The following is a 24,941-nucleotide window of genomic DNA, read 5'->3' on the forward strand; positions in this document are numbered from 1 at the left end:
GGGCGAATTCGTTATCAAATTATATTCCTACACCAACATGTTTATAGACATGCGACAATAATTTTGGACATGAGTGTACCTGTGACAATTAGGGACATCGCCAACGTCATAGTCTACTAATCTTTTGAGATCCCTATCCGGCGTCTCAAGACTGATAATGATTTTCTTAAGGGAAACGTGAGATGGACAAATTCTGTCTTCATTTTCAGACTCAACGCCCCAAAATCTATAAAAAAAATTAGCAAAATGTCCCGAGGATCATTTTGGTCGCACAACTGTGTAATCAAATTCAATAATTAAAATTTCAAACTTACCTTCGTCTGAAGTGTTCACTCCTGTAATGTTAACAAATTTGCTTTGATGAGGACTACACGTGAACTCGCAGATATGACTGACCAGGTTGTGAAGACAGGACGGACAACGTGAAAGGAAATTAGCAGCCAGCTGGATGTTATCATCGAAGGCATGCAACTGCTCAATATCACAGCACGTCTTGACGTCTTGGTCCGCATTCCCTGAAATAAAAGGAATTGATTTTAAAAAATCAATAACTAATGCTCGTGTGCTTTATGAAATTACTATTTATTGCTGTATCTCGGTTTAGACTTACAGCTTAATATAATCTGACGGTCGTCTCTGGCAAGTACAGATAATTTGAAGAGTTCTTCAAAGAACTTCTTGACCATATGATAGGTATCTAGTCAGTGATGAAAATTTTCCGATTCATAAAAACATACTCCACTTATTCCTACATCGTTGTTTAGCCGTGATGTGAGGTGGAATTTATATACTTTTCCGGAAAATTTTCCGTTCTTAGCAAATATCAGTGATCAAATAACAAATCCTCAGTATTCATTAATTGATTAAATTCATGTATAGAAATGTTAAAAATTGAAAGATTGTTTAAAGAATCTGAAAATTTTCATGGCTCTCACAATTTTTAGTACTATGTAGGAACAAGTGAAACAATGTTTCATAAATCGAAATATTTTATGTCTTGTATGGAAAAATTGAAGAACTTTTTATGAGTCGGAAAATTTTCATCATTTTGAAGCAAAAAGTAAAAACTTTTTGTGAATCGGAAAGTTTTATTGCTCTGTAGAAACAAGTGAAAACACTTTTCATAATCCGGACAGTTTTGGATATTATGTATAGTGATGTTAGGTGGAAAATTTTCCGCTATAATTAACTGCACATTAAGATATACAATTTCTGTAGAGGAAAATTAGACAGCAACAAATTATATTTTTCCAATTGCATTTCGGGAATCAGAAAAGTTTCTAATATTTCAAGTTGGGAAGTAAAAATTTACAGTGTTTGTTTGTTTGTTTGTTTGTTTGTTTGTTTCTCTCTCTCTCTCTCTCTCCCTCTCCCTCTCTCTCTATTATATCTACTTATATATAAATGTTGCAGAATGTAAAGCTATAAAAGTAGTAAAGCCATGAGAAAACCGTCTTATGCGTATTAAACTAACGAAATCTAATATTGTAAGATCAAAGGTGGATTCTGAGGGAAGAATGCATTGAAGTTTTTGAAACATTCTTGAAATAAAGAATCGTTAGATTTTCACTTCATGAAACTTTTTAAGACAATATTTATTACCAATAAATTTTACGGCTAAACAACGATGTAGGAATACGTGGAGTATGTTTTTATGAATCGAAAAACATTCATGACTTTTAATAAATTGAAATTTTAAATAATAGAATTGGATATTTGTACTCTACGAACTCATGTTCTCTGCACTTTGCATAAAAACACACACACACACACACACACACACACACACACACACACACACACACACACACACACACACACACACACACACACACACACACAGCGACCGAGCGAGAGAGAGAGAGGAGTTGAGTTGATTTTAACGTCCCTTTCAGCAGCCAGATTATATAAGACGGGACCAACTGATTAACGTGAAATCCGAACTACATGAGCTCTCGCTGGGAATCGTAGCCAGGTCTTCCATGCCAAAGGCGCGTATGCAAACCACTTAGCAACGAAGGAGCTCGCAGATGAAAGAGAGAGAAACATTGTGTAAAAGTTTACTTCCTAACTTGAAATATTAGATAATTTTCCGGTTCCCGAAAGCTAATTGGAAAATTATAATTTGTTGCTGACTAACTTTCCTCTACAGAAATCCGGTTTATGAAGTCTTTTCCACTTGTTTCTACATCGTGATGAAAATTTTCCGATCTATGCAAATTCCTTTCACTTGTTTCTACAGAGCAATAAAACTTTCCGATTCACAAAAAGTCGTTTTAGTTTTTGCTTCAAAATGATGAAAATTTTCAGACTCATAAAAAGTTCTTCAATTTTTCCATATAGGCCTTAAGACAGAAAATATTTCGATTCATGAAAAATTGTTTAACTTGTTCCTACATACTACTGAAAATTGTGAGCCATGAAAATTTTCAGATTCTTTAAACGATCTTTTACTTTTTTACATTTCTCTACATGAATTCAACCAATTTTATGTTTGCTGAGGAATTGTTACTCGAAATGGAAAATTTTCCACCTCACATCACTATGTCTAGTATTACTGATTTTTGCAAATTTGTTAGATATTTTGCATTTATCTGTTCAAGTTGTGTCGCAGTACTCAAAGTCAACTGCTGTGTTTGAAATAATGGTTGATCTTACTATAACTTCCTGACATTTGCATAACTTTTTGATCTCGTCAGCCAGGTTTTGTACTTGCTTATTTTTGTAGTGGATGTTCTACGTAAGTTATGAGTCAATGTTACTGCTATATCTACGAGAGTTACTTCTTAGTCCATTTTGTGGACAATACTGATGTCGGTGCTGTTTGCAGGTACCGTTACATGTGTTCTGATCATCATCATTATTAATCATTTAGTTTAACGTCGCACGATTAGGCACCGAGGCTAAGGGAGATGATTATGAGATGTATGATAATAATGAAACGAAGGAAGTGGGAGGAAACGGGAGAACCCCGAAAAAACCCAAGCACATGGTATTTGTCCACCACATTCACTTGGCGCGTGCTGGGATCGAACCGGGGATCCACGCACCAGAGGTGAGTACTCTACTACTAAGCCACCACTGGGTAATTATTTGGAAAGATAAATTGGGAGATTATTTAACTATACATTTCTTATTATATGATAATAAAGACTGACTGTTGAGTTTATTTTGAGTTTAACGTCCCGTTCACCAGCGAGGCTATGAGACGTGGACCTACTGATTAACGTGGAATCCGAACCACATGAGCTCCCGCCGGGAATCGAACCCGAGTCTCCCACGCCAAAAGGCGCGTATGCTAACCGCTTAGCCACGGAGAAGCTATAAAGACTGACTGTATTCATGAGGTTAATTTATATATATAAAAATGGAAGTGACTATGTTCGTGACTTAACTCTTGAACTACCTGACCGATCTCGATCAAATTTTCAACATAGATCATGTTCGAGCCTTCGATGGTTTTTATCATTTCATTTTGACGGTGCAATGTAGGGAAGGGGGTGCAATGCAAGACATAAAAATGATTGTTAATGACCGATATTAGTGTCGAATCCATAGTTTTCACGATCGCCGACAAGAACAGTGATACTTCCGATGCCGTTTAAATCCAAATTTAGTCCCTATTAGTAATCCTAAGGGTGGGTAACATATAAAAAATAATTGAAAATGACCGATATTTGTGTCGAATTCATAGTTTTCGGAGTCTCAAGTTGTTTTGTGACAATTTTGGTGCCCTTTATGTCCAAAATGAAACGAATTTCTCCCCATGCGAAGAACGGGCATTCTGTTACTAATATACAAAAAAAATCTTATATCCTATTAACTTATGTTCTAACGATATACAATATTTTTTTCACGTCTGATTCACAGTTTCACAGACTACTGCCTTCATATCCTCGGCTTAATTCGGCATGTGCAATCATTCGTAACATTTCCTGTCAATAAGAGTTTTCAATTACTAAAAAATAAAAACTAACATGAATTTTCTTCTATAAAAATAAAGATAATTTTCGTTAATACTACAGTGTGTCAAAAAAATGCACCCCAAACTTTGATCGAGTATATCAAACAAATATTTTAAAATAAAATAGCGCATTCTGCAGCAACGTTACAGCAAAAATATTACAAGTATAATAATAATAATAATAATAATAATAATAATAATAATAATAATAATAATAATAATAATAATAATAATAATAATAATAATAATAAAACTTTACAACTGTGAGCGCTGCAAAACAACATGCAGTGTTTGTTCCACTCGATAAATACTGATGCGTACCCAACATTTTCATTAAGAATGACAGTGATTAATTTTTGTCTCTGTTCCTCGCAATTGCTTATAAGCATTTGGCATTTTAAAATACATATATACTTCTGGCCATTTATACAATTACTAAAATTCAACATTACGATTTGTCTCATTGGTTTTATTCTGAAAATATCTCCATAGAGAACGCTAACTTTTGTCACAAATATCATGTCTCTATCATTCTTACTTCAAAAAAATATACTTGATCAAAGTTTTTTTTTTTTTTTTTTTTTGTGACATTCTGTGTTTTAAATATATACATATACTGGTACACTTACTTTCGAAGGAGTTACGAACTGGATGATCTGTAGAAACATTTTAACTCTTAAGAGTGATCTCCATTTTAGAAGAAATTTGAGAAACTTATATTCAATGCCACAGAAGGTTCAACAACAAACTTCCATCTACATGGAATGTTGCTTTTTTCTTCTTTGGATTAAAACTACAATGTTCATATGGTTGGGAACTTGAACCCCTTTAATTATTTGTCACTAAGGGAAGAAAAGAAAAAAAAAAAAAAAAAAAACCACTGGTGTTCGACCTTCATTGGGATTAAAGTACTGCACTTTAATTTGTTCACTTATTTCTGGAACTGCCGTTTCTTTTTTCTTTCTTTTTTTTTCCGGTAACACGAGGTTAACAGTGCAGAAAAATGTTGATATGGAGTTCTATATCTAACAAGACTTTGAAACGTAGGTCTGACTTAAGTTCATCACTTTATTAGTGTACAAAGTGGTACAGTTGAAGAACTTAGTAATAAGTGCGTATTTTGTTCAGAACTTTAAATTATCAACAATTGTTTGATCATCAGTACTAAGCAATTTAAGGAATTTACGTTTTCATCCATATCAATATTTTTAGTTCAAAGTAGTATAGATGGCAACGTTTTATATTGTGAACGTTTTGCAGTTTAACTTTCTTCATCTCCACTGACGATGATGTAGGTTTGACCTTCAAATAATATGGTCTATACCAGTAGTTCTCAAAGTGGAGTCCGCGTACCCCTGGGGGCCGGTGGGACCTAGCCAGGGGGGTCCGCGACACCTGAAAATTGAAATATGTTGTAATAAAATGGAACTCACAGCTGTTATGCAAGAAGCACTTTTTCAGTTACTAAAAAGGAAAGCAATCAGAAGTTATACCTACGTTTGTAAATCTAAATGTTTTCCTACTTTTCTTGTGAGTATGAAGAGTTGTCAAAAAAGGCATTGCAATATTTGAGGCTGTTTTCCTACCACTTATGTGAGCAGACTTTTTCTGCTCTTTGCAGTATTAAAACATTTAAAGGGAAATAGTCTTATTGTGGAATCGCACCTAAGATTGGTGGTGACGAAACTTATTCCAGATTTCAATACAGTTAAGGAAAAACAAAAAGAATTTCATTCCTCACATTAATGACCCCACATTTGAGAACATTGTTCATCAAGTGGATTTCCTTCTTTTTTTTTTATGATTTTCTGTCTTGAAAGTTATTGTATTTTCAATTTAATTTCGTTCACTAGGAAAGAATCATATATGTTTAGAATAAACTACGTATTGCATTAATTCTCTTGAACTTTCTCTTAATTCTAATTAGCATATTTTTAATACCAAGTGAAATTTCAGATAGCATTGCAAGGGGGTCCGCAGATTACTTTCCGAATGAACAAGCGGTCCGCGTTATCATAAAGTGAGAACCACTGGTCTATACCAAGGGTGGTCAACAGTTTTAGCTTTGAGTACTATTTGTGATTGGATAAATCACTGAAGTTCTACTTGCCTCGATGTAGACCAGTGGTGTCCAATTATAATCAACCTTAGGTGCGGCTCTACCATTATGTGCACCATGTGCATTTGAACGGAGCGGCAAGTTTTGATGGGTGGCAAAAACTGTCTTAACTATATTATTTAAAATAACTATTTCTTATTGGAAACAGATTTCATGATGGTGGTAGTTAAATTTAATAAACTGACCTTCTATTTGAATACTACATTCATAAATCGTTTAGGTCGCATTAGTTTAAGGTCACATGGACAGTGCTAAAGCAAATGGGTCAAACAAATCCCAGCGTGAATTGCTTGATTGCTGTCAAATACACGAACTCAATTCTGGAACAGCAGCGAACATCTGTTCCATTTAGTTTATCACAGTTTTGATACGAAAACTAGTCTTGTCTTTGTCACAAATAAGTTCCTTATCATTGAAGGTGAAAACAAGTTTCCCTTAATTTTTTAACAGATGTAGAAGGAAAATCAAGAAATAAATATAAGAGCTAGTTGCACTAGACTTGTAAACTGATATATTGAGATTGAAGCTCGACATTGAATTCCATAAAAAAGATTACCGTCTTTCCTCTGCAGGTGCATTTCCTTTGTCTTTCACTAACATAATAGATTATTATTTTTTTAAAAAAAAAAGACAGACAACGAAATTATATTTGTAGTGTTTAGGTGTTTCTGAGTGCGAGTGCTGTTTCTCTTTCCTCCGTTGCTCATTGATGGGGTAGCGTACTTAAAACCGTGGCTTTTAAAATTTGTTCCTTCTGAAGAAGGGTGACAAGCGGCGAATTGCCTAGAGCAAGCCCTGATGAAATTAATAGCTACTCGTTTATTTACTAGTAAGGTCTAAGGCCGTAGCTAAAAATAAAAAGTGATTATTTTTTCAACAGTGATTTCTACCCTTCACCAACAGATAACAAAGCAGTGCAAATCGACCGGAAAGAAAATTGTTAATAATGCGATTCAGAAACCAGCAAACTTCCTCTGCATATGACGTGATAAGAAATCGCGACGACAGCGTTACTTTTTCTTGACATTGCTTGAATGTGATAAACTGTTACTTATGTCCTCCAAAGAATTAGAATTTCAACGGATATGACTCATAGTACATTTTGATTAAAGTATAATTCTTATTATTATGCAAAAGTAGAGTAATAAATAAACTAACCTTGATAGAAATGTGGACACCATTTCTTAAGAATTTCGTGCCCCTCCTCGCTCAACGGCTTCGCCGTTCCATTATATACACAGTTTTGCATCCTACCAAAATCATCCTTATTACACTGTCCATACCACACACAATGAGAATCAGACGAAGCACTCACAACCTGTAACAAAAAAGAGAAATATGCATTATTCTTCCTATATTACATACGTACATATACATAACGCATTATTTTAATTACTTATACTTTCACTGTGGTGTCCATGTCCCCATCCCAGTTGATTACCATAGAAAAGGAGTTACGGTGTACTAGTACAAATTTGGAACAACCTCTATACGTATACTTCGATATTCCGTTCAAGTTCCCGTTTCTAATTTGGGTATGTTCAGGAGCTTCAGAACAGACAACGTATCGCTGTCTTCGGGACTAGATGTTTGCAACGTGATTATACACCCGCACATTATTCAAACATTGTTGCATAATGTTTGGTGAACCTTGAATTGTAGAGGAGATAGATTTTCCTTAGTTGGCAAGGCAATTATTTTCAAGTTTGCAAGCTATTTTTTACTTACAACAAATGGGTGTGCTAACAAATCTGGTAATATCAATTAGATTAAAACGGTGGGTATCAAAGGTAATTAGTGTTTTATTTACAATTTACTGAGCAGAGTGGGTTGGTGGGTTGCAGAGTCACATCCTGTTGACCCACGACCCTCTCACAAATCATGACCCACTTGCATGGTGAAATATGGAACCGCCAACTGCACCGCTTTCAAGCCGCGGTCATGTTTTTCGGACCTCACTAGAATGGTAAATAGCGTCCTTCATAACCTCAGTCCTGAATAAACATGCAAAATAAAACCTAATAAATCAACGTTATGACAATATACAGTACGCTCTTGTAAATAATGCTGGTAATAGTTTTCACACAATGGAATGCATTTTTAGAAATTGAGTAATAATATAGTGTAATTAACAACACGGGCTTTTACATTCAAAAACTGAAAAGTTCACTGCGAATTGTGTAATAACTGGAGTCTGAAAGACTGATCACGGTGCGTGACTTAAGTATGAGCAGAGCAATTCTTTAGATGCATATGAACCATCCCGTTACGTTTTATGAGATGTGTGTTAAATGTCTAAGTGTAAAGACACCATTAATAAACAGAATCCAGGACAAAATTTATTTCACAGCAAGTTCAGAAAATCACATTTTTACATATATTCATGCCTAAACTGGTGTAGCACTGCTATATGGAGTACTTCATATAGCAAAACGTAATTAAATATTGCGAAAGAGAAAGACAGTTGTACGTTTTACAGTTTAAGAGTTAATTATGATTAGATATAGCACCAAAATTAACCATTCTGCGTACTGCTGTCTTGATGAGATCATAATAGAGAGGCTAAATAACCTATACTTCAGTTTCACCTCCATAGATGGTGTAGTTATGTAGCACAGGGACGCATCCATGTGGGGGTCCACCGGGTCCTGACTCCCCCCCCCACACACATGGTAATTCAGCATATATTTGAACATTTTCTTAATAAAACTAATACTTGTTTAGCAGAGAAATTATTGATGTAGCCTAAGGATTTCCATCTTATACTTGATTTGTACTTTCATTCCGTACAAAACAATCGAGTTGATCATTTTTCTTTATTGAAAATATAGATTGCTACTAGGGATGCGCACGAGACGAGTCGAGACAGGATTTTCCTGACAAAATTCGAGTCGAGACACGGCTCTTTCGATAGAGAAATATACATTTTTCGAGTCGAGACCACTTTTAGCGCACATTTTCGAGACGAGACAGTCACAAATCTTGTCTCGTGCGTATCCCTATGCTACACTTAACAATTCGTTGTTTTTTTTTTTTTTTTGTTTTGTTTTTTATGTAGAACAATACTGCTTTAATACTAAATAGACGTAGTGTCTTGTAGTATGTCCCCCTTCGAAAGTTTGTACTCCATCAAAAAAACTTGAAGTAGCATAAATTTTTATGTTTAAAAAATATCTGTATTTTCTCGAGAACTTCGAATTTGCCTTTACATTGACACACATTTTGTTCAGTTCAAACGCATTTATCGATTAAAAGTATTGTTCTACATGGGTCAGAAACACGGACATTACAGAAAAACGACTGCAAGCTTTCAAAATATGGGTATGGGGAAGAATGGTGAGAATTAGCTGGGTCGAGCGGAAAAAGAATGAGATGGTGTTAGAAATGATGGGGAAGAAAAGAACAATTTTAGATATTATTAAGAAGTGGAAGAGGAACTGGTTGACACATTGGCTAAGAAGGAACTGTATCTGAGGGACGTGCTAGAAGGTATGGTGGCAGAAAAGAGAGGGAGGGGCGAAGGAGATTACAATTAATGGACGGTATCAAAACAAGAGAAGTTGTACGTGAAAACTATGTTAGCGGAAGACCATGAAACACTGAAGCTTCTCAGTTACAGGGAGTAACCTGCCAATACTGGCAGAATACTCATGATGATGATGATTAGATGTGTTCCAACTTTGGATTTTTTTTTCTTCTTTAAATACTGATAAAATATTGTAGAATTTTTTAGTAGTTAAATGAATTAACCGAATGTTGTTTATTAGTAAGATGTATAACCTTCCATGTAAACTGCGTTACAGGGGAAAATGGTGAACGAAAGGGGGGGGGGGGAAGGCACGTCAATATCATATGACTTAATAATAACGTAAGCTGATCATGACATGGTCAGTGTCAAAAGCTGTATTGAGTGTTCTCGGCTGGTATCTCCTTTCTAAGTGAATGACAATCCAAGTATTAGTCAACATGCATAGAAATTCTTCGTCTGATGAATCATAAATCTTCTAGAAGGTTCTCTCCCTAGCCTTCTCTACTCAGTTCAAGGTCATTCTAATTGTCTCCTACCCACTCAGTAGTACTACTCACGTTACGCATGGTATATACTTACATGTGCATTCCATTACCATTCAACTAGTATGGGGTACGGGAAATCGAGTGTAGGCGTTTACGTAAAACTTCACAATCGTTAAACTGATGTGAATTTTCAATAGGAAAAAAATAACAACGAGCTCTAAAAGAAGTTAATATTAACTTTGTATCAAAGATGGTTCAAGTAGCAGTAATGTTCCCAAGTGTCCCGGCTCGGGCAGAGTTTACCAGGAATTCTTTTATGTCTTGTTTCAGAGTTCTCTTTCTTTGGCTTTTGGTTGTTGATGTTCGTAATTATCAAAGCCTGGGAAAATATCGCGTGAGTGCCTATGTCCAAGAACAAATTCAAGGTTTTCCTCTTGCCTTCTTCAAAACCTATATGAGAACACTCAACACAAACTTAACTTTGTTACTAACTAACATTATTACTATTATATTGCTGATTTGCTGCTATATTGCGAATAAATCCTATTTCGAGCTGCCTCGGAGCTAAATGGTTAGCTATCCGGGTTTGATTCCCAATAGGAACTATAGTGATCGCAAGGAGTCTTGAAGCTTGACCTAGATTCACCAATTTCAACATCCAATAGAACGCGAAGATGTGTCCCGGTCGTCAAATCCCGCTCATGACTTTGCTAATGTCGTTTCTCGCGCTATACGGGCCATCTCCTGAGGGTACAATGTTGCTGGACTGCTGCTAAGCTTAGTTTCCTTTATTGTTTCATTTCTGCCATTATTGTTACAGTTTAATTCGAATCATTATTAGTGTTCATGTAACAGTCCTTTAAATTGTGTTTCTTCTCGTCCGCTCGCCATGTCTTGTAAGTTTGGCAACATTGCTGATGCACTTCTGCCGTTTCATGTTCTCTAGAGTGTGCGTTCGGACGACAGCTCTACGAATCGTACCGAATTCTTCCGAGGTATCATACGTGAAAGAAAGCAGTTTTATGATTGGTGTAAAGCAGGGGAACACCCACGTCCGGAGTCTATTTAGTCCGAAACCTCTCTCCCCTCACAAAAAAAAAAAAAAAATGGTAATTGAACATATCTTTGTACACTTTCTTATACCCTGGCTGGTGAACGATGATTTCTGACAGCTTTGCACAAGGCCACGGCGAGCGAGCAGAAGACAGGAGGTCAACCAATCTTAGGCTCAGAACCTGTCGCGTCTCCATGGTAACCACCGCATATTGATAAACTTTCACTCACCCTCAACGAGGAAGCAGACAATTCTCCCCTTGCGCGAGAAGCACATGGCAACACCGCACTCCTTAGTCGTCCTCGCGAGCTGAGCTGTCAGGAATCATCGTTCGCCGGCCAGGGTAGAGCCTAGGCTATAATGAAACTAAACTTGCTGAGCAGAAAAATCATTGATGTACGTCTAATGATTTTGATCTTATGCTTTATCTATTCTCTTTCTTTTCTTATAAAAAACATTCTTGTTCTATTATTTTTAGAGGAATATAGGCGACTGTGCTTAATGGCATTCTCTTTTCGCGTGATGGACCCCCTTCACACTCCGGACCCCTCGCAAGAAAAAAAAATCCTGGGTGCGCGCCTGGCGTGGAGTCCAGGCTTTACGAGTTGTTACAGTCACTATAGTTTGGTCCGGATTCACATCAAGATGAAGATCCACCTCTGATTGTTCGGCAGTCCTAGCAGTATTTTCCAAATGAAATTTTCTCTCCCTGTCATGATTTTCTGCTTACCTTTTTCTCCGAAGTACACGGAGTAGGGTGCAGACAGGAAACGAAGCGTGGAGAAAAAGTGGTTGACAAGTTTTGCAGTTCTACTACTACTACTACTTTTTTTTTTTTTTTTTTAACATGCTCCCATGTAATGCAACAACCAACTGCAAATGACAAACAGCTTGTGTTGTTGATAGACACAAGTTTTCAATTATGACGTCATAAACCTATTTGCTGAACTCAGCAAGAAAGACCATCTAAGAAACTAGTTTCCTGAGTATCTATATTTCCTAGAAAATTACGCAAAAGGAATTCAGATAAAATGAGAACAAAGATTACCACTTTTAACGCGGGAACAGAACGGAACGTCGTTAACTCATATGAATACATTCCTTAACGATCCTTTATTATTGGAAAATTAAGACAAATTCTGAATATTTTTGGATTTTTTCTGATGTTCTCCTCTTATAAATAACATGAAGCAATGGGGCGGAACTCGTTATAAATGAACATTTCTATATTAATAAATACAATAATTTGTGTGTGTGTCCCCACCAGTTTTTCGCGTATAAAGGAGTAAACTAGAGCCACCAAATTTTGCATACGGTAGATCACCAGGTCTAATAAAGTGCTAAGTTCCCACTTTTTTTTTTTTTTTTTTTTTTTACTATTATTTTCGCCTCAAGGGGCTACTGGACAAGATCAAAATTCATACTCATTTCTGGTTGTATGCAGCCAATGATACATATCTGTTATACGGTCTAACATAATACATAATAGAGGATACATGTGTATATTTCTCATTCCTATATTTTGTATAAACTTAATCTTCCCCGTGTGAGGAACGGACATTTCAGCTAACGGTAACATACATGCATGATGTTATTCATATTGCAAATTCGTATAGTCTTACTCGAAGCTAAAACTTTGTTTAACCTTTTTGGAATGTTTAACGTAAATTTTAGACTTTCAGTCAAGCTGGTACTGCATCATCACTATTTAACCTAGGATTTTCGTTGCTGCCTCATTCTGTTGAGAATAAAGCAACCTTTTAAACGGTATCATTCACATGTCCGTATTATATATCCAGCAGTAATAATGTTAAATGAGCACTTTAAAACAATACACACGTATCGTGTATGTATCCCAAAAAGGTTAATGTATATTTATTTATAAATTCATTCATTTACATGGTCGGTGGTTAATTTATAATGCATTCGAGCCAGCACAAAATAAAAACCATTCTTGGGGAGACTGGCAAATTTTATAATTAATAATAAAAGTGGTCTTTCTGATCGCCTCATGGGTAAAGAACTGACAGTTTAAAAATACATTTTGCACAATAGTTAGCACCTACCTCGAACTGGATTTTAAATTATATTTGTTTGACGAAAATGTGTGTCCTACGGGGGAAAGAGGTTAAAAAAATAATACCAAAAAATCCACCACGAGCTCTCAAGAGTTAGGACGATGAAATTCGGAATATCAACTCATTAAAAATTAAGTTGGCCCATGTACCCGAGTTTTTAAAGATGATTCCGTTTTCAAGGGGAGGAAAGGGATAGTTTCTGTAATATTTTAATTTCGCGCTTTACATTCATAAAATGGCGAAAATGAGGAAATAGCAGAACAGTATAAAATTAAGTTCTGAACATAGTTTGCACTTGAGTTGATCTGGGTCTTTATCATAACTTTGAAATGCGTATCTTAAAGGAAGGAGGAGAGGTTAAAATTTTCGCAAAGAATAGACTACACTTTGAAATTAACTTCTGGACACAGTTAACACTTGAATCAAGCTGAGTTTTTAACATTTGATTTCGATTCAATATGCATTCTAAGTGGGCGGGAAGGAGAGGGTCAATATGCCTTTCAAATATTTTCCAAAACTAATTTTTTCCGTGTGAAGAACGTATACTTTACATAATCCCCTTTTAGTAATATTAAAACAAATAAACAAAAAAAAAATGCACAATGGAACAAACACTGCTTTTAAAAGGGACAAGGTTTATCAAAATTGCTTTTACATGACTTTGAAAGAAAATGAAATGAAATGAAATCTTCGAGTTTTATGTCCCACGCTTATGCCGGTTAGGCTAAATGAGACGGTGATGATGAGTAATGAATGAAATGGTGGAATGAAGAAAGTGGGAAAAACGGGAGAACCCCGAGAAAACCCAGGCACACGATGTTTGTCCACCACAAAGTTCACTTGGCGGGGGCTGGGATCGAACCCGGGACCGACTTTGAAAGAGAAAGCACGTTCAATTTTTATTCGCGAACCGGATGAAACATATTCGCAGGCCGCAGTTTAGTCAACCGATTTACAGTTTTACGTACTACGTATGTGCTTTAAGGACTAGAAGAGAGTATTAGACTGACTTTTGGTTTAGTGTTTCTTTTAGCAGCGAGGCTATATGAGACGTGGATCTACAGTTTAATGTGTGGGCCGCGGTGGCTCAGTGGTAGAGCGTTCACCTCTGGTGCTTAGGGTCCAGGGTTCGATCCCAGCCCCCTCCAAGTGAACTTTGTGGTGGACAAGCACCGTTTGCGTGGGTTTCCTCGGTTTCTGTTGTTTCCTCCCACTTTCTTCATTTCACTCATTACTCATCATCACAGTCTCTCTTAGCCTAACCGGCATAGCCGTGGGACGTAAAACTTAAGACTTCATTTCATTTTACAGTTTAAAGTGGAATCCGAATGACATGCGCTCCCGCCGGGAATTGAACCCGGGTCTCCCACGCAAGAAACTATTAGAAAATGATAAGTGCTTAAGGGACAATACGTTAACAGTACCCCTGAGCGGGATATGAAGCCACGACAGACAGATCTTGTGAATCCCAGCCTAATGGTTTACACCACTCAACTGTGCCAGTGGGCTTAACGTAAAAATGTGTGTACTATATGCACAAAATCTATCAGATTCGTAAATTGCTGAAGTCTTGAATTTATTTTTTTTTAACAAAAAAAAAAAAAAAAAAAACTTACGAGCTACGACCTAAGATATATTACATAACCTAGTCCCAGAGGTCAGTTTCCGTAGGGTACACCCTCCCCTCCCCCTATTTCACTCACAAGCCTCTTTTTTGATAGCCGAAGTTCAATAACCTCAAAATTTTTGGCCTGAGCATTGATCCCGGCTCTGAAACTCGCTTGGAGCAGAGCATTCTGCGCACCATCGAAAACGTGACTCAATACCAGGCGTTACATCACAACAGCTACCTTGAACCTTACGCAATGAGAAATAAACGTATACGAAAAAAAAGCAAGTATGCTGAGTTACCAATTTTCTTTTTCTGTGAGTAGAAAATGAACATAAAATAATAATGTTTTCTGTTTTTATTATTATTATTATTATTATTATTTTTATTGAACTATCCTAACTAGCAGATAAACACGATGAGTGTAGAAAGAAAGGATTCACTTCACAACACACGAAGAGATTTATTTTAAGAATCAATGGGTCAGAATGACATACTTTCGCCAGTATCTACAATATTTTGTTTCGTGTGCGATCCAAAGAAAACGCACAACAGAGATGAGGCACAAGACACTACAAACTGTAAGCTTGTTACAATCACTTTAGTGGGCCTTATAAGACTGTAATGTTAGTCCGTCCGTCCGTTACTCCACATGATAGCACTAGAACGAGATTTCTTTTGCAATACATAGCTAGAGTAATGACCACGGCCAAGTTCTTTTTAAACTCTTAAATTTTGGGATTTTTGAGACATTTTGTAGACTCACTCAATCAGCTAATGCGTCAAGACTATTTATCGTAGGATCCTAGTTTATACTTCGTTTCTTTCACAATAGAGCAACCTTTCAAATGGTACCATTTCCATTTCCCTATCATGTCCCTGAAGCGGGAAATTGAGAGAAATCGGATTTTTTTAATTTTCTTTTTAAATTTTGAGCCCCTCTGGAGACCCCTGAGTTAACGCAGAGATCTGAAAATCAACTGATAAATACTAAGGGGTATACTACATGTGTGTACCAAATTTCAAGCTTCTATCTTCAATAGTAAGGGCGAGAAAAATATTTACCAATAATCCCCACATTACCCCATATTACCACAAAAGACCCTGATCTCAGGTAAAAAATTTCCTCAGACGTCCCTATTTATCCTAGGATTATGTTTTGTACCTCATTCTCTTCAGAATAAACAGCCTTTCAAACGGTACGATTCACATCTCTCCATCATGTATGTGAGGTGGGAAAATCGTGAAAAAGGGATTTTTGGTTAAAATATTCCTTTTCTTTGCATTTTTACCCCTTTAGACCCTTCCTGTGTTAACGCAGAGATGTGAAAAAATCTGATAAATATTACTCGGTGGACTGAATGTTTGTGTAAAATTTCAATCTTCTAGGTGCAAAAGTAAACAAAAATAGGCCACCCTCCCCAAATCTCAGGATCTGAGGTAAAAATTTCCTGAGATCCTATTTAGCCAAGGATCATGGTTCGCCTATTATTCTCTTCAGAATAAAACTCTCTTTCAAACGGTACCATTTACATGTCTCAATGATTTATCTGAGGCGGGAAAATCGCGAAGAAAGGAATTTTTGGCTAAAATATGCCCCTTTTTAATGTTTTGCCCCTCTAGACCCCCCTGTGTTAACGCAGAGATCTGATAAATACTACTCAGTGTACTGAATGTGTGTGCAAAATTTCAATCTTCTAGGTGCAAAAGAAAGATCGCCAAAAAATAATAAAATAGGCCTAACGAAAGAATTTTTTTTGTTCATATCCCATTCATTCATAAACGCGTTTCACGTGTTTTTCCCTTTAGAAGACTTTATTATGAACATTTACGACGGTTAAGATTTTTGATTATTAAGAAATAATTTTCATCGTGAAAGCAAGTTAAGTTTGAGACTTTCACGCTTATAACGTCGGAGCTCCCTCATGGCTAACCGATTAGCGTGTGACTTTGGTGTGGGAGACCGGGGTTCGATTCTCAACGGGAGCTCACGTGCTTTAAGTCCACGTCTCATAGCCTCGCTGTTGAAAGGAATGCTAAATCCAAATCAAATCGAATATTCTTATAACGCTGATTTATTTCAAACTACGCCAGAGGGAGACACAGTGGCGAGCACCTCCCTTTCCCCGACACACAACTGGTGGCTCAAAGGCCATGCTGTATTGTAATGTTAAGCGTATATATATATATATATATATATATATATATATATATATATATATATATATATATATATATATATATATATATATATATATATCTCCGGCATTACTCGAGTAGACGGTTCTACTAAATTTTGACATTTGTCACATTTTCAGGTTAGGTTAGAGCTTGCTAGATTAGGCTATTTCTTTTAATAGAGCATGCGCTAGATGAGGAGCTCTATTACAACTTGCAAATTGACTTAAGGAAGGAGCCGTATAAATTCAGTGTGGACGTATGGCATAAAACAACAGTGCATAAAACACGAACTAACTTGTGTTAATGTCCACTATAAAAATAGAAAGCACAAATGCTACCTAATCGAGTCAGGGCAGGAGTGCAGCAAGGGTCCCGAGTGGTAGCGACAGGGTGCGCCTGTAGGAGCAGGGGCGTCAGCGACGGGAGGTATACGCATAAACGAGGATAGTAGAAGAGCCCTGCTCACACATACAATACTTTCACTATCACTTAAAATTCATTTCAATATGCTGTGAACTGACAGTAATTACTTTCATTCACGTTTCACATCGTATTTTACCCATAAATTTTCTATTTGGTACAACTGTCTGCTCGAGTGAACCCAAATATCCTTTTCGGTATATATATAAGCTGTTCTAAAAATTGACTCTCAGCTTGCTCCCTCCAAAGGATTCAAGCTTACGACGTCACTAACATTTTTTTTAAAATAATTTTCACATTACACAACATAATATCAAGTGCAATATCCTACTTCAACTATTATGCATAATGTAAGATATAGAGGAGAAAAGAACATGAAAATGAAAAACGTGTAGCTTAGGACAGAAGAGTGGATGCTGTGCTAAACAAATCGTATAATTGCCGACCGAAAAACACAATTCGCGACTTAAGATTCTCTATCATTTCGAAATTAAAATACCGCTAATTTTACAGTAATTATGTGATATCTTCAAACAGATAAAAGATAATCGAAAAGTGGATCAAGACCTCCCTAGACGATGTTATTTTGCATGAGGTATCGTTATCACGAGTCACCTAGTAGCTTTTCGTTTGCTGTTATTTAGAAACGCGAAAATAAATGCCGATTTTCTAAATGGCTGGTAATCGAAAGCAGATAAATGAGTCGTGATAACGGTATCTCACGCAAAATAATATTGTCTAGGGAGGTCTTGTTCCATTTTTCGATTATCTTTTATTTATTTGAAGATTATCATATAATTACCGTAAAATTAGCGATATTTTAATTTCGCAGTGATGAGGCCTCTTAATGGACTGCCGATTTTACGGATACCCTATCGCCCCAATATTTTATTTGTAAAGCTCCCTAATTTATGTGAAATGAAAAACATCAGAGTGTTTGTTGTGTTACACTCATGCTTCCTAATGCACCCTACGTTAGGATGCTTCCGTTAATAGTTCACGACGCAACTTGCATTTAGTCCTGAACGTTAATTATTACAAAACTGGCAGTCTCCCAAAGTACATCACACAGAAAACAAACAATGTATATATATATGAAGTCTTAAACTCTTCCCATTGCATTTTAAAACAGAGGGGAAGGAGTTCATAAGCTCACATGTTACTGACTTTTGACACATGAAATAGAATGTAATAACGAGAGAGAAAAGCTGCGCGCTTGTACAGCTGAACCCTTCTGTTTGAATGGCAGCAGTAGGCCAGCAAACCTATTAAAGTATCACATATGTTACGTTACACATACCCAATGACAGTTAAAATGATCCGCGTCACGATGGAAGAACACGTGTCCTAGTCATTTACATGGAACATTGTTTCAAGTTGTTTCAAGTGCTAATGTATCTAATGTACCTTAAAAAAAAAAAAAAAAAAAAAAAAAATCACGATTAGAGGCACTGTGCAATGCTCACGTGACAATACACATAAAAAAAAAACAGTGGAAGATGGAAGCAAACTTCCCACGATTATGTTCTTAGGTTAAGTGAGATTTTGATTAAGGCAAGTGAATGATGGAAAAAATGGTGGAATGAGAAAGTGGGAAGAAACTGGAGTACTCTGAGAAGACCGACGGACATGATGCTGTCCACCACTAACTTACCTGGCTTGGGATAGAATCAGGACCTCATGTACCATTGGAAAGCGCTCCACCACAGAGCCACCGTGTTCCTAGGGCTGTTCCGATAATCGAGTAATCGATAACAATTCGATAAAATTTCAAAACCGTTTCATCGATAAAGAATTTTAATTTTATCGAATTATCGAACTTTCGAGACTCCCGAAATGTTTGAGACTCCCGAAATGTTTGAGACACTCGAACTGTTCGACAATCTCGAATTGTTTGAAAGCAGAAAATACAGAAATATATCAATATGATCGCATTTGTCGAGTCGCTTGAATATTTACAAAAGTTAGGGATTATCGGAGTGTTCGAAAGAAACGATGTATTCGAGGTTATCATAGTTGTATATAATGTGTATTACATATATGCAGAGTGTTCATTTTAAAACTTCTCTCCTTAGTAATGTAGTGAAGGAAAAGTTTTTTCCCCCACAGATCTGTACAAGGTTTAAGCAGTGTCAGAAGAGAGAAAGAGGAAGAGAAAACATGCATCACTCGAATGGAATTGGAATCCAAGACAACATTAGTCTACTAATAGTCACTTTGCCGATTGCGCCAATAACGGGGCAGGCAGAAAAATAATTTTACATGTGATTTCGACAAATACAACTTTGCAATAACTTATCAGATGAAAAAATTTGTTTGACTAGTTTGGCTGCAAGAAGAAATCATTGGAGAGGTGAAGGAACCGAACTGTTCATCACTACTTTTGATAATATCCGAAACTTCGATAATACTCGAAATGTTGATAATACCCGAAACTTCGATAATACTCGAAATGTCGATAATACCCGAAACTTCGGTAATACTCGAAATGTTGATAATACCCGAAACTTCGATAATACTCGAAATGTCGATAATACCCGAAACTTCGGTAATACTCGAAATGTCGATAATACCCGAAACTTCGATAATACTCGAAATGTTGATAATACCCGAAACTTCGATAATACTCGAAATGTCGATAATACCCGAAACTTCGATAATTTCAAATACTCGAACGGTTTCGAGTAACCGATGACAACTCGATAAATTTTCACTCCCGAAATTCGATAGGTCTTCAGCCTTATCGAACACCCCTACGTGTTCCCGCAAGATGGAAGCAAACCATAAAAATTAACTGTTTCATCAATGCAGCATCTCGATTAAATAGCAACACAACTAACTCTTGTACTGGAGCATACAAAAGATTATTCCAAGTTCAAACATCTTCATTAATTCTGCATTCAAACCAGAAGCAGTAGAAATTTACAACTGATTACATAATTAAATAATTTTAATAAACAAGGCTTTTTCTTTTTTCCTCTAATGGACTGACTACCGTATAAACAGATTAATCTCAGACTGTTCCTCAATTGTATCCCTGGTGGCTCAGTGGCAGAGCGTTCACCTCTGATGCACGAGATTTTTGGTTCGATCTCAGCTCGCGCCAAGTGAACTTTATGATGGACAAACACCGTGTGTGAGGGTTTCCTCGGAATTATCCCATTCCCTCCCACTTTTTCATTCGTCATTTTTTATCATCATCATCATCATCTCCTTTAGCCTAGCCAGCATAACTGTGGGGCGTAAAATTCAAAGATTTCATTTCATTTTTTCAATTGTACCGTAGATTGTAGAAATTATTCAAATATCCTGAGAGGGCAAAAACGATAATGGGAGGTAACGAATTTTTGATACCCTTCTACTGCAATCCGAAGTAGTAAAGAAAAATAATGTAGCTTCAAGCTTCCATTGGGTCCTATTTAATAATAATAATAATAATGTAAAGCACTGTTTATCGAAGTTGTAAGAGTGAATTGAATAGGAACTGGGAACTGTAGACAATTTTTGGATTGGCCCAGTATAGAAGGTAGTATGACAGAACTGAATAACTGGGGAGTAACATGGAGGAAAACGGCCATAATTAATCGTTATAGAAGAGTTGGAGAGATCTTTATTCATTAGTTGATATTACACACACATATCTATACTCAACATCCTATTTCGAATTATTATTCTGACACGCGAATGTAAATACACAGTTTCCATTACTAAACGCTATAATAATTTCAGTAGATAAGAAAATTACTTTTTTTATGACCAGCAAACATGTAGAACTGCTTTTCTACTTGTGGTCAATTAATTTCTCTTAAGGCATAGTAGATAGGTAATCACAGTGTACTTAAGAGCTTTCCACTTTCGTCGTTCCACAAAATAGAATATTACGTTTAGTTGGTTCTAGAATCACTAGACGATTACGGTACGCAACTTTCTCCATCCGTAATGTTTCCAAGCATACACTAATAGCCGAGTTGCAAGCAAAAGAATTACTGAAATTATTGACAATGCATGAAATTCAATTTTTTATTGTTTATTTACTTAACACTTTTACTTCAGTTAAGCAAATACTGCTTTATTGCTATTTATTGTAGGATCATGGTTCATTCTTAGTTTTTTTTTTCTTTCTTTCTTCATTTCCAGCACAATACAGCTTCATTTCCAGCCGTACCAATCCCTTGTCTGTATCATACATCTGAAATGGGAAAAATCCGGGAAACTGTTTTTTTTTTTCGAAATTTTTTTTCAAAAATTTTGTGTCTCTGTGACCCGGACCTGGGTTGTAAGGATTTCCAATTCACTGGAACAATACGTAGTACGTACATAATACGTGTGCAAAATTCCAATGTGCAAGTTCCAATCTTGAAAATTAAGGGCGAGATTTTTTTTTTTTTAAATCTGAAGATAACCAGTCTTTTACATATACGACGTGTTGTAAAAATTTCCTAAAACAAGACTATCTGTCCCTGAATCATGGTTTATATCTTATTCTCTTTAGAATAAAACGACCTTTCAAAAGGTTATCACTCGCAGACCTTAAAGAAGATAACATTGGTCTAAAACCCCGAAATTGATATTTTTAATACTGTTATACCTATAAAAGGGAAAGGATATAAATCTCCAAAGTTCTACAGGTCCTATATGCCCCTCCTGAGATATCCATGACGATCCTATGTACTTCTGGGTATTCCTTTGCAACTCTGGGAATGGTCCCTGAACCAGGGACTCAGGGGTACAAAACTGAGATCAAACGACGGCATTACTACTATATATTATTCTTAAATTAGTGATTCACTATACACTGATAAGCCATTACACGGTAGGCTTCAAAACTTACATATTTCAGTTTTTGAAAAAGTTCTTGAGGACTGCTTTTCCTTGACAAAGCCATGTTTTTCTGAAGGTACTACAAGTCGATTAGATCGTTCAACATAATTTTTCCCCATTTTATTACCGAGTTAGTTTCTTTGTAGTAAGTGGCTGAATAGACAAGAATACTATACACTGCAATCGTATGCACTACATGGTGAAAACGTCATGCTATCTATTGGTTAATAGTGCTAGTCTCGAAAATATGCCACAACCTACCGTCGCTCAAAACAAAGTATTAATTAATCAATTTATCTTCGCATTTCATGTAATGAATATTTATGTTCATCGCCCAGTATCTTGATCCATTATATGGTTATCTAACCGTTTTCAAGTACATGTTAGTAGCCAAGGACGCAGGAATAACAGCACTGAAGCTCAGACAGTGCTGCTTGGTACTTGAAATATACATTGTCCAGGTGTGAATACTTAACTTTCATCAAGATCTGATTACTTTAAGTTCTGATAATATTCTTCTCCTGAACCCAACAGCACGATAAAGCGGAGACCAGACTTCGATTCCAGGCCAAGCTGCACACTTTCTCCTGAATTGCAATGTAATTTGCCATCAGTGAATAACTATTTAAAATGACATGTTAATTACTTGTTTAACCCTTTTGGGATTTATGGTACGAATCTGTACCATGGAGTAGTGTTGTATTTAAACGCTTATTAAGCACATATAACACGTATTGAATCCGGGTTCTTTTATTGGTCAAATCAAGCATGGACCGAAGAACGCCTCAGATGCGTTGTGGAACACGACAGTGAACTTGGCAGCGCCAAGTGGGGCGGAGCGGCGTGACTTTTTCTTAAAGCAAATTTCAAAATGCTCGCCCTTAGTTTTCAATATATCAGATTGAAATTTTGCACACGAATTATATGCACCTTTGAGGGTTTTTTTTTTTTTTTTTTAATCCCTGCGAGAACCCGGGCCCGGGTCCGAAGGGCACAAATCTTCCGAGGGTGTGATTTTTTTAAAGAAAAAAAATGTTTTTCCCGAATTTCCAGGTTTAGATGTATGATATGGACATGTAAGTGGTACCGTTGGAAAGGGCGCGTAATACTGAAGAAAATGACGTTTGAACCACGATCCTAGGCCAAATAGTAATGTTATAGAAAATGGATCACCTACAGATTAAAAAAAAAAAAAAATTCTTCTGCCCTTTGTTTTCAAGATATCAGATTGGAATTTTACACACGCATTGTGTACATAATTACGTACTTTTTAAGAGACTTTTAGATCCCTACGTGAACCCAGGCCCGGGCCAGAGGGGCGCAAAAACTGAATTTTACAAGCGATTTAGGGGGGTGGCTTCCGGGCTTAAGCCCCCTCCCCCGAAATCTTACTTAGTAAAGTAAATGAAATATCTTGCAGAATTTTCACATTTCCAGGCAAAGCAGTAGTAGTCCCCCCGTTATGGCCGAATGACTCATCCTCACTCTCTTTTACGACCAGGGTGAAAGGTCAATGACCTGGCCCGGGGTCAATGACCTAGGGGTACTTAGGACCACCCCCTCTAAATTTTGGCAGGGGTACCTTGGCCCACCCCCTAAATTTTGGCAGGGGTACATAGGACCACCCCCCTTAAATTTTGGAAATTGCCAAATCTAAAAATTTGGTATGGTAGCCTAGGACCATAGTATGTACATCTATCAGTATTGGGTGTCTATGTCGTTCCCTTTCATGGGTAAAAAATTGCCAAAAATTCAAATTTCGGGGTTTTTTGACCTAATTTATCCCCTTTGATGAGGTGTTATTACCCTATATAGTTATATGGGCGTATACAGGGGTCCATTCCCTTTCATAACATATGGGTATATTAATGCACCCCTTTAAATTTTTGGGAGGGGTACCTTGGCCCACCCCTTAAATTTTGGAAATTGCCCAATTTAAACATTGGGTATTATAGTATAGGACCCTAATATGTATCGTGATAAATTTGGGCGGTCCACCTTGTTTCCTTCTAGGGGTACAAAATTGCCAAAATATAAACGTAAGCAATACGTTATACCACGTGTTTGGTTTTCGACCTAATTTATCTCCTTGGATGAGGTCCTATTACCTTATATAGTTATATGGTCATGTATAGGGGTCCATTATCTATCATAAGACATGGGTACATTGGTGCACCCCTTGAAAAATTTGGGAAGAGTACCTTGGCCCACCCCTTAAATTTTGGAAATTGCCAAATCTAAAAATTTGGTGTGGTAGCCTAGGACCATAGTATGTACCTCTATCAGTATTGGGTGTCTATGTCGTTCCCTTTCATGGGTAAAAAATTGCCAAAAATTCAAATTTCGGGGGTTTTTGACGTAATTTATCACCTTTGATGAGGTGTTATTACCCTATATAGTTATATGAGCGTATACAGGAGTCTATTATCTTTCATAAGATATGGGTACATTGGTGCACCCCTTTAAAAATTTGGGAGGGGTACCTTGGCCCACCCCTTAAATTTTAGAAATTGCCCAATTTAAACATTTGGTATTATAGTACAGGACCCTAATATGTATTATGATAAATTTGGATGGTCCACCTCGTTCCCTTTTAGGGGTACAAAATTGCCAAAATATAAACGTAAGCAATACGTAGTACCACGTGTTTGGTTTTTGGTCGATTTTATCCCCGTTGATGA

At 36.6% G+C, this 24,941-nt stretch overlaps 1 protein-coding gene across 7 annotated transcripts in view; it reads right to left on the bottom strand.

Moving 5' to 3' along the window:
- The window catches only part of Npc1a (Niemann-Pick type C-1a), a 278,261-nt gene that overhangs the window by 129,758 nt on the left and 123,562 nt on the right, over positions 1-24,941 (bottom strand). For all 7 annotated transcript variants that reach the window (XR_014131276.1, XM_081756549.1, XM_081756546.1 and 4 more), the window contains exons 2-3: positions 7,242-7,401; positions 315-515 (exon numbers count right to left, since the gene is read on the bottom strand). Coding sequence is in view for 6 of the 7 variants with exons in the window: in XM_081756549.1 (XP_081612675.1) it covers positions 315-515; positions 7,242-7,401 (361 nt within the window). In the remaining variant the exon portion in view is untranslated. The remainder of the gene's footprint in view (positions 1-314; positions 516-7,241; positions 7,402-24,941) is intronic.

The sequence above is a fragment of the Thermobia domestica genome, chromosome 4 (assembly GCF_964235325.1).
Source record: "Thermobia domestica chromosome 4, izTheDome1.hap1.1, whole genome shotgun sequence".
Classification (NCBI taxonomy): Eukaryota; Metazoa; Arthropoda; class Insecta; order Zygentoma; family Lepismatidae; genus Thermobia; species Thermobia domestica.